The sequence below is a fragment of the Theropithecus gelada genome, chromosome 14, assembly GCF_003255815.1.
Source record: "Theropithecus gelada isolate Dixy chromosome 14, Tgel_1.0, whole genome shotgun sequence".
NCBI lineage: Eukaryota > Metazoa > Chordata > Mammalia > Primates > Cercopithecidae > Theropithecus > Theropithecus gelada.
In genome coordinates this window covers 111,988,676-112,006,851 of record NC_037682.1, presented here as the reverse complement: position 1 = coordinate 112,006,851, position 18,176 = coordinate 111,988,676, and the positions used below count along the sequence as shown (strand labels likewise).

At 39.4% G+C, this 18,176-nt stretch overlaps 1 protein-coding gene across 3 annotated transcripts in view; it reads right to left on the bottom strand.

The window, feature by feature from the left end:
• The window catches only part of ARHGEF12 (Rho guanine nucleotide exchange factor 12), a 148,826-nt gene that overhangs the window by 20,233 nt on the left and 110,417 nt on the right, over positions 1-18,176 (bottom strand). For all 3 annotated transcript variants that reach the window (XM_025356038.1, XM_025356037.1, XM_025356039.1), the window contains 11 exons: positions 17,790-17,822; positions 17,351-17,465; positions 16,464-16,569; positions 13,641-13,853; positions 10,602-10,734; positions 10,104-10,139; positions 9,619-9,773; positions 8,535-8,681; positions 7,104-7,189; positions 2,200-2,325; positions 244-358 (listed from right to left, as the gene is read on the bottom strand). In XM_025356038.1, the coding sequence (XP_025211823.1) occupies positions 244-358; positions 2,200-2,325; positions 7,104-7,189; positions 8,535-8,681; positions 9,619-9,773; positions 10,104-10,139; positions 10,602-10,734; positions 13,641-13,853; positions 16,464-16,569; positions 17,351-17,465; positions 17,790-17,822 (1,265 nt within the window). The remainder of the gene's footprint in view (positions 1-243; positions 359-2,199; positions 2,326-7,103; positions 7,190-8,534; positions 8,682-9,618; positions 9,774-10,103; positions 10,140-10,601; positions 10,735-13,640; positions 13,854-16,463; positions 16,570-17,350; positions 17,466-17,789; positions 17,823-18,176) is intronic.

Below are 18,176 nucleotides of genomic sequence, written 5' to 3'. Positions count from 1 at the left end.
GGGAAGCTGAGGTGGAAGGAATGCCTGAGCCCAGGAGTTTGAGGTTTCAGGAAACTATGACTGTGCCACTGTACTCTAGCCTGCATCACTGAGTGAGACCCTGTCTCAAAAAAAAAAAAAAGAAAATCTTGTACTATTTGGAAATCCAACTCCATTCAGGATGCTGTAAGATATTATTTACAGGACATTGGGCGTTTTTTTGTTGTTGTTCCTAAGCTTTTTATTTCAGTGAAAATGTTGTACCTGTGTATTTGCCAATATTATCCAATAGAAGTGGGTACTTAGTAAGCCTTTGCATTTGAGTGGGAATAATATCCTTCAGTTGAAGACGACGACACAGTGGATTACTTTCAGCATCCTAAAATTAAAGTGAAACAAGTGAATCTGTAATTCTTATTAGAATCATAGTTAACATGTACTATGTATTCACCGTAAGTGTTTAATGCATCACAGCTCTGGTTATTAAATCAAGATCTTTAAAAAATGCCAAGATATATCATTGCCACACTATACTTCTGCTTTCTCCTTTAATCACATAATGGGGGAACAGAGCCTCTACCACTAAATGAATGGCTTCTTTGTTATCTGTTTAAGGAGGGACTGAAAGCATCCATAAGCAGCTCTACGTATTGCTTCCTTGTGTTAAAACAGTTTTATCTTCACCTATTCAGAAAATCTAGGTCCATTTTCCTATGATTGACATTCCTACCAAAAGTGGTTAATTTGTTATCTGCCATTCCAAGAAGGCACAATGGATAACCAGTCTGAGTATGTCAGCTCATCTATACCAGTGGTCTGCAAAGTTTTTAGTAAAACGCCAGTTAGTAAATATTTTAGGCTTTGCAGGCCATATAGTCTCTCTCACAACTATTCAGCTCCACTGTTTTGGCATAAATGAATGAACAAGGCTCTGTGTAGTAAAGAACTCTAATATGGCCCCCAAGGTTCCCATCCTCTTGTGTAAATACTCTGTGTAATCCCATGCCCTTGAGTATGAACATTTTGGAATCTGTGAATACAACGGGATATCACACCTGTGATTAGGTTGCCACCACATGATTTTGAGATCGTAAGAAAGGAAATTGTCCTGGATGGGCCTGACTTCATTAGAAGAGCCTTTAAAAAAAATCTGTATCAGAAAGCCACATTCCTACTGGCCTGGAAGAAAGCAAACATCCACCTCTAAACTGCCTAACGGGGCCATATGGCAGAGATATCTGTGTTCTCTAGGAGTTGAAACTGGTTCCTAGCCAATAGCCAGCAAGGTAGGACCTCAGTTATACATTTACAAATAAATGAACTCTGCTAACAACCAGTGAGCTTAGAAGAGAATCTCGAGCATCAGATGAGAATTGCAGCTCCAACTGACACTGTGATCTCAGCCTGGTCAAACTCTCAAGGGAAGATTCTGCTAAACCATAGCCACACACCACAACAACTGTGAGAAATCTGTCAAGTGGCCATGTTTGTGTTTACATAAAACTTTACAAAAACAGGTAACAGGCTAGATATGGTCTGTTGGCCATAGCTGAAAGACCCTTAATTCATATACCCCAATGAGTATGGCTGCTGTTATGTTTTTCCCTGGAGAAGCCCATTCTCATGCTTTGACAATATTCTCTTAATAGAGCATACGGTTGTTTCCTGATAAAAGCCTGGTGGCAATGTGGATTTCTGTATCAAGTATTTTAATCCTGACATATATTTTTCATTATTCACCATTCCAAAATCATTTTTATGCCTTCCAGGAATTTAAGAGATAATGTATAGCTTTTAAAAATGTTAATATGGGCCGGGTGTAGTGGCTCACACCTGTAATCCCTTTGGGAGGCCGAGGCGGGCGGATCACTTGAGGTCAGGTGTTCGAGCCCAGCCTGGCCAACATGGTGAAACCCTGTCTCTACTAAAAATAGAAAAAATTAGCAGGGTGTGGTGGCATGCACCTGTAATCCTAACTACCGGGGAGGCTGAGGCAGGAGAATCACTTGAACCCAGGAGGCAGGGGTTGCAGTGAGCTGAGATTGTGCCACTGCACTCCAGCCTGGGCGACAGAGCGACACCCTGTCTCCAAAAAAAAAAAAAAAAAAAGTTAACATAGATGTAATCTTTGTAAAAGTCTTAGTCAGAATTCCCCCAGTTTATCTGATAATTGATAAAAACTTGCCTTATTTTTTTTCTTACATGACTCACTCAACTCACTTGCACAAAAGTCTGAAATCGAGAATCCTTTTTCTGACGAGACTTGATCATTTCCAGGGCGAAAGGTTGGTTACTGCAAAAGGTAGCAGCAGCATGTTTCAATTTCTCCTCTCCTGGTCCACTGAACTGTGCCAAGAATGCAAAGAACACAAAAGAGAATGGGATACTGAGCTTACACAAGGCCAGACAAAGAGACAGACAACCAGAATCCTTTTAACATTTCAATAAGTACTCTCAAGTGACAAAATACACAGAACTGCATATCTCTGTGGAATATCAATGGTTCTCCATTAAAAAGGTCTGACCTTGACACAACCAGACCTTTTCTGATCATATTCCAATGCTTTCTTCTTCTTTTTTATTTTTTTGAGAGTCTTGCTCTGTCACCCAGGCTGGAGTACAATGGCACGATCTCGGCTCACTGCAACCTCTGCCTCTCAGGTTCATGAGATTCTCACCTCTGCCTCCCAAGTAAATGGGATTACAGGCATGCACCACCACACCCAGCTAATTTTTGTATTTTCAGTAGAAACGGGGTTTCACCATGTTGGCCAGGCTGTTCTCAAACTCCTGACCTCTGCTGATCTGTCTGCCGCGGTGTTCCAAAGTGCTAGGATTACAGGTGTGAGCCACTGTGCCGAGTCCCAATGTTTTCTTGCTTGTAGCCTATCACAACCTATTACCTTTTAGCCTACATTACTTATAAATTACACAGAAAACTGACATTTGGAGAATGTAAGATACAAAATGCCTGAAGACTGAGACTAAATTTTAATTCTTTTTTTTTTTTTTTTTGAGACAGTCTCATTCTGTGGCCCAGGCTGGAATGTAGTGGTGCCATCTCAGCTCACTGCAACTTCCGCCTCCCAGGTTCAAGTGATTCTCCTGCCTCAGCCTCCCAAGTAGGTGGGACTACAGGCATGCACCACCACGCCTGGCTAATTTTTTTTTTGTATTTTTAGTAGAGATGGGATTTCACCATGTTGGCCAGGCTGGTCTTGAACTTCTGAACTCAAGTGATCTGCCTGCCTTGGCCTCTCAAAGTGCTGGGATTATGGGCATGAGCCACTACACCCAGCCTAAAATTTAATTTTCTTTTTTTTTTTTTTTTTGAGACAGAGTCTCGCTCTGTGCCCCAGGCTGGAGTGCAGTGGCGCAATCTCGGCTCACTGCAAGCTCCGCCTCCCGGGTTCACGCCATTCTCCTGCCTCAGCCTCCCGAGTAGCTGGGACTACAGGCGCCCGCCACCACGCCCGGCTAATTTTTTTTTTTTGTATTTTTAATAGAGACGGGGTTTCACCGTGGTCTCGATCTCCTGACCTTGTGATCCGCCCGCCTCGGCCTCCCAAAGTGCTGGGATTACAGGCGTGAGCCACCGCGCCCGGCAAAATTTAATTTTCTTACACCCTGACACCTTTACAACAACTAACATCTTACTACTCTGGGAAGCAAATCCTTGGCATACTAGCATTCTTTCTTACTCACTATAAAACCCACTATGACCACAGGCAGGGCATAACTTTTCTAGGTTCAAATAAAATTAAATCACTGCTGTTTCACCTGTGTAGCAGCTGGAGCTGGCTTGGGGGAGATCAATGAGCTTACGAATTCTTTTGCTAAAAATTATACTTCTCACTAATATTTTTTACTTTGTAAATTTAAGTTTGCATATGTCATGATTTTAAGATTTCTGATGGTCAAACACCTAAAAAGTGATTTACTAGTAGCTGCTCTTATAAGTCAAATACATTGTTTTTTAATACAGCCTCTATACTTGTACATAATTGCTTTATGGTTTGTGAATATGTCTTCCATATAATCTTCCATTTAAAGCCATATTCCCAAAAGTTTGTACATAAAGGCATTTTGTAAAAAGCCCTTCTGTAGCACATTTGTAGATAAATTCAGAGATTTTTTCAAGTAGGACACATACAAAGCAATATTTTAATAGGTCACTCCAATTTTGTATTCTTACTCTATGATGAATATGACATTCAACATGTTTAACAATGAGATTGGCAGCATTTTTAGCATGTTAGTCAATCAAAGCACCAAACAACTACAAACAGCAGCTGGGTTTACCAAAGAAAATAATGCCCCCAACCTCAAGCAGTTCTACAGTAGTTTGTTTTTGTTTTTGTTTTTGAGATGGAGTCTCGCGCTGTCGCCCAGGCTGGAGTGCAATGGCTCTATCTCGGCTCACTGCAACCTGCACCTCCCAGATTCAAGTGATTCTCCTGCCTCAGCCTCTGGAGTAGCTGGGATTACAGGCATGCACCACCATGCCTGGCTAATTTTGTAATTTTAGTAGAGACGGGGTTTCTACATATTGGTCAAGCTGGTCTGACCTCAGGTGATCTGCCTGCCTCGGCCTCCCAAAGTTCAGGGATTACAGACCTCCGTGAGCCACGGGTCCAGGCCTCTACAGTAGTTTTACAAGCAGTTTAAGTATAGATGTTCCTTGATTTCTGATGAAATTATATCCTAATACAACCATCAAAAATTGAAAATATCTTAAGTTGAAAATGCATTTAATACACTGAACCTACCAAATACCATAGCTTGGCCTAGCCTACCTTAAATGTGCTCAGAACACTTGCATTAGCCTACAGCTGGGCAAAATCATCTATATACACTGTAGAGTGGTTGTTTACCCTGTGATCACATGGCTGACCAGGAGCTGTGGCTCACTGTTGCTGCCCAGCATTGAGAGTAACGTACCACATATTGCCAAGCTCCGGAAAAGATTAAAAGTCAAAATTCAAAGTGTGGTTTCTACTGAATGCGTATTACTTTCCCACTACTGTAAAGTAAAAAAAACTGCCAAAGTGGGAACCATAGTAAGTCAAGGATTGTCTGTATATGTAAAGTGATCTTAAGGAAACAATACTGGAAAAATACTTTCCAAAATGATTTTATTTAAACAGCAAGAGTAAAATCTAAAGGCCTATTTATGATTCTTGCTTCTATGATTTCTGGCCAATGCCTTCTTCTGAATTAACGCTTTGTATGTGACAGTTACAAACCACCATTTAGTTTTTCCTCAACTTTTTACAGGTACAGGCATACTTCGTATTTTTATCGTACTTTGCAGATATTGTATTTTTTACAAATTAAAGGTTTGTGACAACCCTGAGCAAGTCTGTTGGTGCCATTTTTCCAAAACCATGTGCTCATGTCATATCTGTGTGCCACATTTTGGTAGTTCTCATAATAGAATCTGTTACGGTGATCTGTGATCAGTGATCTCTGATGTTACTATTTATTGTTTTGGGGCACCATGAACTTCACCCACATGTGGTGGCAAACCTGATGGAAAAATGTTGTGTGTGTTCTGACCATCCCCAATCTCCCTTCCCTTTCCTTGGGCCTCCTTATTCTGAGACACAACAATATTGAATTTAGGCCAATTAACAACGCTGCAATGGTCTTTAGGGATTCAAGTGACAAGTCGCACATCTCTCACTTGAAATTAAAAGCTAGAAATGATTAAGTTTAGTAAGGAAGGCATGTCAAAAGCTGAGATTTGGCTCTTATGCCAAATGGCCAACTTGTGAACACAAAGAAAAAATTCTTGAAGGAAATAAAAGTGATACTGCAGTGAACAAATGAACAAGAGGAAAGTGAAACAGCCTATTGCTGGTATGGAGGAATTTTGAATGGTCTGTATAAAGAAGATGAAATCAGCCACAATATTCCCTTAAGCCAAAGCCTAATACAAAGCAAGCCCCTAATTCTCTTCAATTCTATGAAGGCTGAGAGGTAAGGAAGCTACAGAAGAAGAGTTTGAAGGTAGCAGGGGTAAACTGATGATATTTAAGAAAAGAAGTCGTCTCCCTAAAAATAAAAGTACAAAGTGATGCGGCAAGTGTTGACATAGCAGTAGAAGCTACGGTAAGTTACCCAGAAGACGTACCTGAGATAATTAATTACAACGGCTACACTAAACAACAGATTTTCAATGTGGATGAAATAGCCTTCCATTGGAAGAAGATGCCATCTAGAACTTTCACAGCTAGAGAGGAGAAATCAATGTCCGACTTCAACATGTCAAAAGAAAGTCCAGTTCTCTTGTTAGGGGCCAATGACTTTAAATTGAAGCCAATGATAATTTACCATTCTGAAATTTCTGGGGCCCTTAAGAATAATGCGAAATCTACTCTGCCTGTGTTCTATAAATGAAACAACAAAGCCTGGATGACAACACGTCTGTTACGACCTACTGCTCAGAAAAAAAAAGTTATTTTTAAAATAGTACTGCCCATTGACAATGCACATGGTCACTTAAAGACTTCTGATGGAGATGTACAAGGAGGTTAATGTTGTTTTCAGCCTGCTAACACAATATTCATTCTGCAGCTCATGGATCAAGGAGTAATTTTTACTTTCAAGTCTTATTATTTAAGAAATATATTTCATAAGGTGATAGCTGCCATAATAGTGATTCCTCTGATGGGTCTGGGCAAAGCAAACTGAATACCTTCTGAAAAGGATTCAATATTCTAGATGCCATTAAGAACATTCATGACTCACAGGAGGAGGTCAAAATATCAATATTAACAGGAGTTTGGAAGAAGTCTATTCCAACCCTCACAGGTGACTTCCAGCGGTTCAAGACTTCAGTGGAAGAGGTAACTGCAAAAAAACTAGGATTACAGTGGAGCCTGAAGGTGTGACTGAATCACTGCAATTCATGGTATGACTTTAATGGATAAGGGATTGCTTCTTACAGATGAGCAAAAAAAAGTGGTTTCTTGAAATGGAATCTACTGCTTGACCTTTTTCAGCTTTACATTAACTTTGCAAAATGGGTGAGTTTGCGTATTCGGAAAGGTTAGTTACTCAACCTTGAATCTGACCAAGTGTCCATAAAAATAATAAAGAGAAACAGAAAATTTCCTTACCCATGTCAGCAAATCTTCCCCAATCTGATCGATAACAGAGGTCTCATTTCTCTTTCGAACAGCTTTCATTTGTTCATTCAATCCAACTAAAGATAAAAAGATAGAAAAACGTTAGTAACACACTCAGTGTAGACAGAATTACTGGTAGTACAGAGTAGCTAATTTTTTTTTTTTATAAAGAGGATTTTCACAGTAGTATAGCTGCTTCTTATCTCCTTAAATAGAAATCTGGACATAGTGCTTATACATCCAGATATTATAAACTCTATCTGAAAAACAGGTGCTAAAAAAAAAAGTTTTGGAAACTAGCACATTACATACATGGTAGTTGCATCAAATATTCATTTAACCTCAAGACTCCATCCATAATCATGCTCAAAAAGAACTTGAATGTAAACAGTACAAGTAATTCTGTTAACTGATCCTCTCAAAATGTGTAAGTGTGCAGGCAATGGATATAATCAAGCCTGAACTTGTCAATGCATGCCGGTGAAACCCAAGATTACCCACAAAGGAATAAAAGGCATCAATTTGGTTAGCAGATGTTTATAGGTAGTAATGACATGAAAAAGAAAGATAAAAAAATTAAGGGTCATAGAGAAATAGTGATCTATAAATGAGAGGAACATCATATTACCGTCCACAAAAGTCCAAGATGATTTCAACCAATAAAATGTCAACAAGGTAGAATTTTTATATACTTATTCAAGTGTTCTAAGCCACAAAACAATAAAACAATTTCTGAGGCTAGGCGCAGTGGCTCAGCCTATAATCCCAGCACTTTGGAGGCCAAAGCAGGTGGGTGGATCACTTGAGGTCAGGAGTTTGAGACCAGCCTGGCCAACACGGTGAAACCCGTCTCTACGAAAAACACAAAAATTAGCTGGGTGTGGTAGTGCACGCCTGTAATCCCAGCTACTCAGGTGGCCGAGGTGGGAGGATCCCTTGAACCCAGGGGGCAGAGGTTGCAGTGAGCCAAGATTGCACCACTGCACTCCAGCTTGGGCAACAGAGAGAGACTCCGTCTCAAAACAATAAAAACAATTCCTGAAAATTACCCAACCATGCGATTATATACCATATACTACTATTTTTAAAATACATTTATACACATATTATATTGGATATATATATTTAAAGAGAGATATATACTATAATTGATAGAAAATTTTCAACAGTGAATTTGACTATTCATGTTTTTCACCTTAGACACTGACTTTAGACTGGAAGCCCTATGTTGACACATTGTATATGTAAGACTGATTGTGAGGAAAAGGATCTAGTCAAAGTTCTAATCATTCCTTTATTTATGTTACATTCTCACAAATAATCTCAGGAATACTAACATGGGTACATTTACAAAATTTTATACTCATAATATTTTCTCTATTGGAAACGTTAGGGGCAAAGATCAGAGTTAATTTCTCTTACTATGAAGTTGAAGAATATCTTCCAAGTTTGAAAAAATTTTCCGTAGCTCTGAGGGTGACAGAATTCCTTCTCTGGACACTCGCTGATAGAACACTTGATCAAGAACCTTCAGTGTTCGAACATGAGCTCTTTCAGTGTAGAACAATTCTGAGCAGGAAAGACATATGAAATGTTGCCTTACTTAGAACAATTTCATAGGATCAATCATACTCTTTAGCTGGCGTGAAGTAGCAAATGAATTATATAATACATTATTTATCATTTAGAAAGGATAAAATATCTCTGAATTCATTTTGATTCCAAGAAATTATCCTACATACTGGCTCTGAGAGTTGAATACTGACAAATAAAAAATATCATTCAAAACTTTTTTTTTTAGTGTATTCCCAAACTCATCTATCTGTTTACAATAATACCCACCTATCACAACTATGTCATTAAGAAAACTGTAAGCCCCAACATCATATAGCCTTTAATTTGAGCCCTCTTAAGAAATAATAGTACTTTTGGTTACCTAATTTGCCTATAAACACTCATTTCTGGTGTCAGGCTTATAATTTCATGATGTCTCAGTATTGTCAGAGACAAGATATTTATTCAAATCACATGCTAAGGATAGCAAAGGGTACAGCATCCATGCCACACATTTATCACAAACATGCTAGAGTAAATGAAGAACACTGCACTTGGATACAGAAAGAAGACCAGGAACGAAATTTTTTTCCTTTTATATTATTAGCTGTATGATCTTAATGAATTCAATCTCCCTGGGCCTTACCTTCCTCATTTAAAATCTATGCATAAAAATAACTTAGTTGTTACAATGACTTTTCAACTTTAAGATCTATAATGCTATGAATCTTAAATATCTTTAAGGCTAAACACGTTTTCCTTTTAAATTATCAATAAGAATCACAGAAGCATTTGCATTTTCTTGAGGTCAAGGATTATCTGTCCAGTTTAATTTCCTCTGTTTAAAACAAAAGGCTAGGAGAAACTTTGAAGCAAACTCCGAGGCTGAGAGACTTAATTTACTCTGACAAAACTCAGTATTTGTAAACAACAACAAATTGATTACACTCACCATTAATCACTTCCTGTCTTTTGATCTCACAAGGTTTTAGTCCCAATAACACTTCTCGACTAACAAGCTGCTGCCAGTTGGGTGGATCTGTCTCTAAGTCGTTTTCAAATTGTTCATCCTCACTTTGACTTTCTCCAAAAGCTACACTGTCAAACCTACGAAGCAAAAATAATGAATTCAATTTGAGGGCTTCAGGTAGACAACGGGAAACAGCATACGTCTTTATACTACAATAAATTCTAATCAGATTCCTGAATCTGACTTAGCACAGAGCCTGAAATTTCATCCTCTCCTACAAATGGCTGTTTTATACATACTTCAAAATACAGCTTTTGAATGACTGGTGTTTCTTAACAGCTTTCTTTTAGACTACATAACAGATTGGTATACAGGGTTTCTTTTCCTTTAAACTGGAACTTCAAGAGGAAAAAAGGTTACATTTCTTAAAATGCGCCTTTATTGAAAGCTGCTTAAGATATACTTACTTTCGAAAGGGCTTTGGTGTCCCATGTTCAGTCACCCTAAAACAATGGAGAGTAAAAAGTAACATGAAAACAAAATGGTGATCAATAAATTTATACCAAGGATACTCAAAGCTAGGTGAAACTCCAACAAGCTTGATAAATAATTCTTTGGGATACTGTAATAATATAAAATAAATTGAAGAAAATTTGAGTACCTTTCTAAATTTCAGTAACAAGTTCTGAAATGGTGTTTTAGTTCTTTCATGCACCCAACTTATTTATTTATTTATTTTATTTTTTACAGTTTGAAGTGGGGGCTTACTACATTGCCCAGGCCTGTCTCAAACTCCTGAGTTTAAGTGATTGATTCTCCTGCCTCAGCCTCCCAAGTAGCTGGGATTATAGGTACATACCACCATGCCAGGCTTAAGTGTTAGAATGCTACTAAATATAGGAATAGTATATAATTTAAAAACTTTAAGTAATGCCCTAAGTTTCTCTAAGATATCACTGAATTACCTTTCTACTTCACATTCCTCCTCCTGCACTTGGTCTAATGGAGGTGGTGGGAAATCAAAGACAGTATTGAGAGTACGAGGTGTGCCATCTAAGGTGTCTCCAGGTGCTGGTGTTTCTCCAACTTGCTTTGATCCTATAGACAAAAGTCAGACATTTGAAGAGTGTTAACACTTAATAAAGTCACTGGTCACAAAAAAAAATTAGTTCCCAGAAGAGCTTCAGTCTAATCCATAGCTACATTCTTTAAACAACTGCAGGTTCACTAGAACTAAAAATTTAACATATGTGGGGAAAAGGAAGAGAGATCAGCCTGTTACTGTGTCTATATAGAAAGAAGTAGACATAAGAGACTCCATTTTGTTCTGTATTTGAGATGCTGTTAATCTGTGACCCTACCCCCAACCTTGTCCTTGTGATCTCTCTTCCTTTTCCCCACAACATACAAAATTATGGCATCTCAGGCTCACGTGATCCTCCCATCTCAGCCTCACATGATCCTCCCGTCTCAGCCTTCCAAGTAGCTGGGCCTACAGTTGCGTGCCACCACACCTAGCTCATTTTTAAATTTTTTGTAGAGATGGGGTTTTGCTACTTTGCCTAGGCTAGTCTTGAATTCCTAGGCTCAAGCAATCCTTTCGCCTTGGCCACCCAAAGTGCTAGGATTATAGGTGTGAGCCACCATGCCTGGTCAGAAAAATAATTTTTAAAGTTGTTTCTTAAAAATTAACATAAGAAATAGCAAGGACTCACATAGTGCAGAAGAGTATATGATGAGGAACAACATTTTCCCATCTTATGCTTTTCTACCCCAGTATCAATCTTTTTTCATGTTTTCAAATGTGACTTATTATAGTGGTCCAACTACAAATAACCTCTTTCTTTTTCATGATTTATTATCTTTAGTTAGCATCTATTTCTTTCCCCTCTGAGGATTTTGCTGACTTATACTTTCCACCTTCACTTTCCTCCCATTTCTTCCCAATGTTTAATAGTTTTATCATTATTACTAACTGGGTTATCAGTTACTACCTAAATTTAAATGACATGTCTATGTTTTTGTTCTATCAAAAAGTTAGTATCTCAACTCTGTTCTATGTCAGATTAGGTATTCAGTGTCCACATCCTCCCTCTAATTGTATTTCCTTCCTTCTACCTTTCATTTCTTTCAACTACATTTTTGCTTGCATCATAAAAGAATTTTTTACATTTGTATTCTAATCTGCAGCCATAATGAACTGTTCCATGCTTTGCCTGGTAGGGTTATTCTACAAGTCTGAAAACCAAGAAAAAGTGCTTATGACATATATATACTGTCATCTACAACACACATGTACACATCACTCCCGCCAGATTAAGAAGTATACTAGTTAGGATTATGTATTTTTTCCTGCTGGTCCAATGATGCAATTCATGGGCCACTTCAAACAGAACGTTTATTAAAGTCTTTCTTACACACCATCAATTGCTAAAGATCATGCCACTTTTTATCTTGCTTCATGTTGAAATCATGACTTATTTTCCTGAACAATTGTTTTTCTTAACATTTCTAAATGCTTTTCTTTTATTGCTGTCAAAGTTACATAATTTCATCAAGTCTCAAACTGTTTCCTCTGCTGCTTCATACTATCCACTGCCTAAGATCCCCCCTTTTCTTATCTGTGATGTTCTTGTGTTCCAAACTGGAGCAATGGCTCTCTTGGCCTGAGACACAACCATCATTTCAGAACTGCCCTTTGCCACTTTCCTGGGTGTTTTCAATGTTTCCTGGATCCCAGGACATTTTCTTTCTTAATTTTTCCTCTCATGTTGCTAGAATGTGTATCCTCAAATGATTTTAAAGGGAAACGTACATTCCAGTTAAACTGTGGACCTTGCGTATCTGAAAATGTCTTTATTCTTTCTTCATATTTGATGAATAGCTTGGATGGATATAGGATTCTAAGTTCAAAACCATTTTCCTTCAGAAAGTTGAAGGTTTGGCTCTTTTGTATTTCAGCACCCAGTGTTATGATGAGGAATGTGATGTAGTATAATCTCCATTTTTTTCCTCTGAAAGCTTATCCCTGGTGCACTAAATTTCAAAGGACATGTTAGGAATGGATTTTTAAAAAAGCATTCACTATAGATGGTTCTGTCATCTAGCAATGCTAAAAGTTGGCTGGTGGCTCACAGTTTTCCTCTCCATGATAAAAACCACACTTGGTGACCTCACAAGCCATGAATATTAAGCTATGCAAACTCCTGGCTCCTTGGTTCCTTGCCGTCTTCATCCCTAGTAGCCCCCTCTATGGCACCTCAGGGACCACTCCCAGAGCCTCATTCTTGATCATGTCACCACCAGAAATTGAACCACCTCCCGAACAAGGATGAAGACATGGTAATAAGCTCCTTGCCCAATTATCTACAACAATTACTTCATATCTTTCTTTACTCTTCAAATTCCCTTGCTCTTCTCACTGAACTCTCACTCTCAGTAAACAGTCTTACCTTTACATACATTCCACATCTCCTCTCCTCTCTCCTCACAACTCTGTTCTACTGCTTATGTACTGTCTCCCACATATTCTACCTTTTCTTTCAGTTGCCTTCCTACTAACATTGAAAAATAAAACCTCTAGTTAATCTCAGATTTTTAAAAAGTCCTCGTTAGACACCCACATCTGCCTCTAACTACTGACCAGTTCCCTCAGTACTCCCTTTACCTTCTCTTGATTGGACTTGGCACAATTTGCATTTTTTATATTTGTGACTATCGCTCTCAAGACAGTAAGCTCATGAGGCAAGCATCTGTGTATAATTATTGCATGTTAACATCCGGGACAAACCTAATGCCTGACAAGAGAGCTTAATAAATATTTTTTTGGACAAATCAGAACTTAAATTATCATTCAGCATAGATTTATTATTGGTTGTAGCATATTAAAATGTTAAAATGAAATTAAACTGGGATTTAGTCTTGATTAACTTGCCACTCTATTTTTCAGTTAGTGTGTTTAAAATCTTGATGCTTAGTTAAGCTGAACTACAGCACTAGCTCACCTGTATCATTCTCTTTCCCTCCCTCCTGGGAAAAAGAGGCCCCTGAAGCCACAGAAGACACGGAATTGGCAGGCAGGTATCCAGCGTCTGTTCCTTCATTTGCTAACCCACTCTGGCGCACCTTCGCAGAGTCCTGAGGTTCAGGACTCACAGATGAGGGTGTGGATAAGTGCTTAGGGTGGCGCGCCTTCTGTAGTTCCATGGCTCTGCCAACTGAACAGAAAATGGTGGTTAATCATCTGGATTGCGGCCTGGGGTGGTGGCTCAAGCCTATAATCCCAACATTTTGGGACGCCAAGGTGGGTGAATCACGAGGTCAGGAGGTTGAGACCATCCTGGCTAATATGGTGAAACTCTGTGACTATTAAAAATACATAAGGCCGGGCGCGGTGGCTCACGCCTGTAATCCCAGCACTTTGGGAGGCCGAGATAGGCGGATCACAAGGTCAGGAGATCGAGACCATCCTGACTAACACGGTGAAACCCCGTCTCTACTAAAAATACAAAAAAATTAGCCAGGCGTGGTGGCAGGCACCTGTAGTCCCAGCTACTCGGGAGGCTGAGGCAGAAGAATGGCGTGAACCCAGGAGGCGGAGCTTGCAGTGAGCCGAGATCGCCCGGCTGCATTCCAGCCTGGGAGACAGAGCGAGACTCCACCTCAAAAAAAAAAAAAATTAAAAATAAATAAATAAATAAAATTAGCCAGGTGTGGTGGTGGCACGTGCCTGTAATCCCAGCTACTTGGAATGTTGAGGTAGAAGAATCGCTTGAACCTGGGAGGCAGAGGTTGCAGTGAGCCGAAATTGCGCCACTGCACTCCAGCCTGGGTGACAAGAGCGAGACTCCATCTCAAAATAAATAAATAAATAAAACAAATAAAATAATCTATATTGCAAATTAGCTAAAAGCAAAAAAGGACAATGTAAAAGAATCTGGTAAAATGTGTGAAACATGGTAGACCCAAAAATATATATATATAGTGGATTGTTATGCAGAGAAACAGACAGACAGACAGATGAAGGAAGGAAGAAGAGGAGAAAAGGAGAGGAAGGTAGACGAGAAAGATGGGGAGATGGAGGAGGGATGAGACAAGACGATGAAAGTGAGGAAGAGGAAGATGCAGGGAAAGAAGAAGGGTCATGAGAAAAGAAGGAGAACAATGGTGGACAGAGGGAGGAGGAATACTGAGAGACATGGAGCTGTGTTCATTTGTAAGAATGAAGATGAAGTCTTTATTTCTGTGAGTTCTTAGTAAGCTCCCACCCCAGTTCTCTCCTAACACTCACACCTTCATCATCATAATATACCTCAAAGACCATCCAGACCAATCCCCATCCTGCTAATTATCCTTGTTCACAAAGTCACCACAAGAAGCCAAAGACTCCCACTCAGGTGTTTAATCTCCAGAGCATTCTACACCCTCACCCAGCTTTTTATACCCTTATCTAACCCCTAATTCCTGAAATTCTTCTTTTGTATCCCTTGGAACTCACAGTTAACATCTGTAAAATCCTCTATCTCTTTAACTTCCTCTGAAAATTTCACACCTTCTCAGTGTTTCTCAACAAGGGGCACTAATGGCATTTGAGGGAGAACTCCTCAATGTGCGGGACATTCACTATCACGATCCTACTCACACCACCTACCATGCCAATATCTTTTTTTTTTTTTTTGAGACAGTGTTTCACTCTGTCACCCAGGCTGGAGCTTAGTGGCGAGATGACGGCTCACGGCAGCCTTGACTCCCCAGACTAAAGCAACACTACCTCCGCCTCCCAAGTAGCTCGGACGACACACACGCACCATGATACACAGCTAATTTTGGCTGTTGTTTTTGTAGAGGCAGGGTCTCACTATGTAGCCCAGGCTGGTCTCGAACTCCCAGGCTCAAGTGATCCTCCCGCCTTGACCTCGCAAAGTGTTGGAATTACAGTCAAGAGCCACTGCACCTGGCTTCAGTATTTTCAAATGTGGTACTTCCTGAGATAAGAACCATCACATGACCCTTCCCCATGGTACCACCATCCCTATTTCTCCTGCAGCCATCTCAAGTGGGCTGATCTCTCTTCATTGGGCCTGGGGTGGAAGGGAAATCAGCAAATAAAGTACAATGGAGAGGTGGAGAAATTTTAGAAGTATGGAGACTAAGTAAATATGTATAAAGAGACTAAACAGTGTGGTGGAGAGATCTATACACACTTTTTTTTAAAATTTAACAAACACAAGTTGAATGGAAACAAAATCAGAAGAGGTAAGTAAACTACGTTATGGACATTTGACAGAATACTGCCACTAAATATTTTTTTTTCTTTTTCCCCTTTTCTTTTTGTTTTTTTGAGATAGAGTCTGGCTCCAGTGTCGCCCAGGCTGGAGTGCAGTGGTGCAATCTCGGCTCACTGCAACCTCTGCCTTCCAAGTTCAAGCAATTCTTCTGCCTCAGCCTCCCAAGTAGCTGGGACTATAGGCATGTGCCACCGCGCCCGGCTAATTTTGTGTATTTTTAGTAGAGACGGGCTTCATTGTGTTAGCCAGGATGGTCTCGATCTCCTGAACTTGTGATCTGCCCACCTCAGTCTCCCAAAGTGCTGGGATTACAGGCGTGAATCACTGTGCCCAGCCCACAAAAGATGTTTATGACAATTATGTAGCAACATAGGGGGTACCTAGTTCAGAAATAACACTGAATGGAAACAAGGCATGTTGGGAGTTCACTAAAATCATCTTAACAACTCCTTTCTCCAGAAATTCATTTTAGCTAAAGAAGCCTCTGATGTGAAGAGGGTCTGAAATAGTGAAAATGCAGCACTTCAAACTTCAACATACTTGCACTGTTGTCATGACGGCTTGGTCTCCGTGGGGGTCCCAGGATGCTGGGGAATCCTCTTCGCTTCCCTTTTTCTTCCCCTTCTTTATCTTTCTTCATACTTTGCTAGAGTCGAAGTACAAAAAATAAGAGATATGTAACAGAGTAAATTGCTTTTGCGATTTTCATAGTGTAATGCTAATGCTTAGTTCAAAGAAATTGTTAAATGTAAATGAAACCCCGTGCACGTGTGTGCGCACACACAGAGCACTCATTAAAAGTTCGCACACGGTACTGTGTACACCTCAGACTCAAGATGTTTTCTTCAAACCCTTTATCACTGACAGCTTTGGAAAATCAAAGGGTAGTTTTATAGCACATTTACCAGGAACTTATTCTAAACAATTCATTCATCCATTCAACAAATATTTACTAAGTATAATTATTAGTAACTATTTTACTAATAGTTGAGAATACAATAATAAAGAAGGTCCTTGTACTCATACAGCTTTACAATCTAGTAAACACTAAACAAAAACACAAATAATTACAAACTGAGAGAATCCTCTACTGCCATTAAAGATGTTCATGACAACAATTATGTAGCAACACAGGGGGTATTTAGTTCAGGCAAAGTAAAAGAAAAGTATAAGGCATGAAGAGAATCAGAAATAGCACTCTTTCTAAACTGCTAATTTCACTTTTCACATTGTCTAGTAATAGTTTACACATCTGGATTTCTCTCTAGATTTTGAGCTTCTTGAGAACAGAGATAGTATCTTATTAATGTTTGTATGACTAGCATTAATTGGCTGATTAAGTAAATACTAAGACAATGGAAGACACTGCACCCAAACGTAAAGAAGCCCTGAGGTCTGAACGCAGTATTACATTATTTCAGTCTCACCTTGATTTTGGGAAGAAATCCAATACGACCCCGTTTGTGCTCCAAATTTCGAGGCTCTTTCACTTTTACTCCCAAATGCTTCATATACATGAGAATAACATACTGCATGGTGGAACTGGAGGAGAAAGGATGAAGTAAAATTAAGACTTCTGAGAAGGGAGGGCTGGTAGAATAAAGACATCAAATGATTTCCAAAACCCCAAGGTTAGACTTACTGAAATGAATCAAACAAAAACTAAAGAACTATCTAGTCATGGCACAGAGAAGAGAATTCTACTCAGGACAGCATTAGAGTATTAGTCAAATAACATACAAGCCACCAGAGGGAGACCACAAACTGTATTTGTAAATTAAAAGAAATAAATTGTAATTTAGGGCCGAAAGGAAAAAACATAGCTTCTTTTTTTCTTAAAATTCTATGAAAAAAAAGTTATGTTACCTCTTATCTTCCTCTACAGCCTGAGCAGTCATCCTAAAAAAAAAAAAAAAAAAAAGTTTAAAAATGAAATATGAAAGTTTAATTAACTTATTTTTTTGAGACAGAGTCTCACTCTGCCACCCAGGCTGGAGTGCAATGGCATGATCCTGGCTCACTGCAACCTCCAACTCCCAGGTGCAAGTGATTCTCGTGCCTCAGCCTCCTGAGTAGCTGGGATTACAGGAGTGCGCCACCATGCCTAGCTAATTCTTGGGTTTTTAGTAGAGATGGGGTTTCACCATGTTGGCCAGCCTGGTCTCGAACTCTTGGCCTTAAGTAATCTGCCCACTCAGCCTCCCAAAGTGCTGGGATTACAGGTGTGAGCCACCATGCCTGGCCTTAAAAATT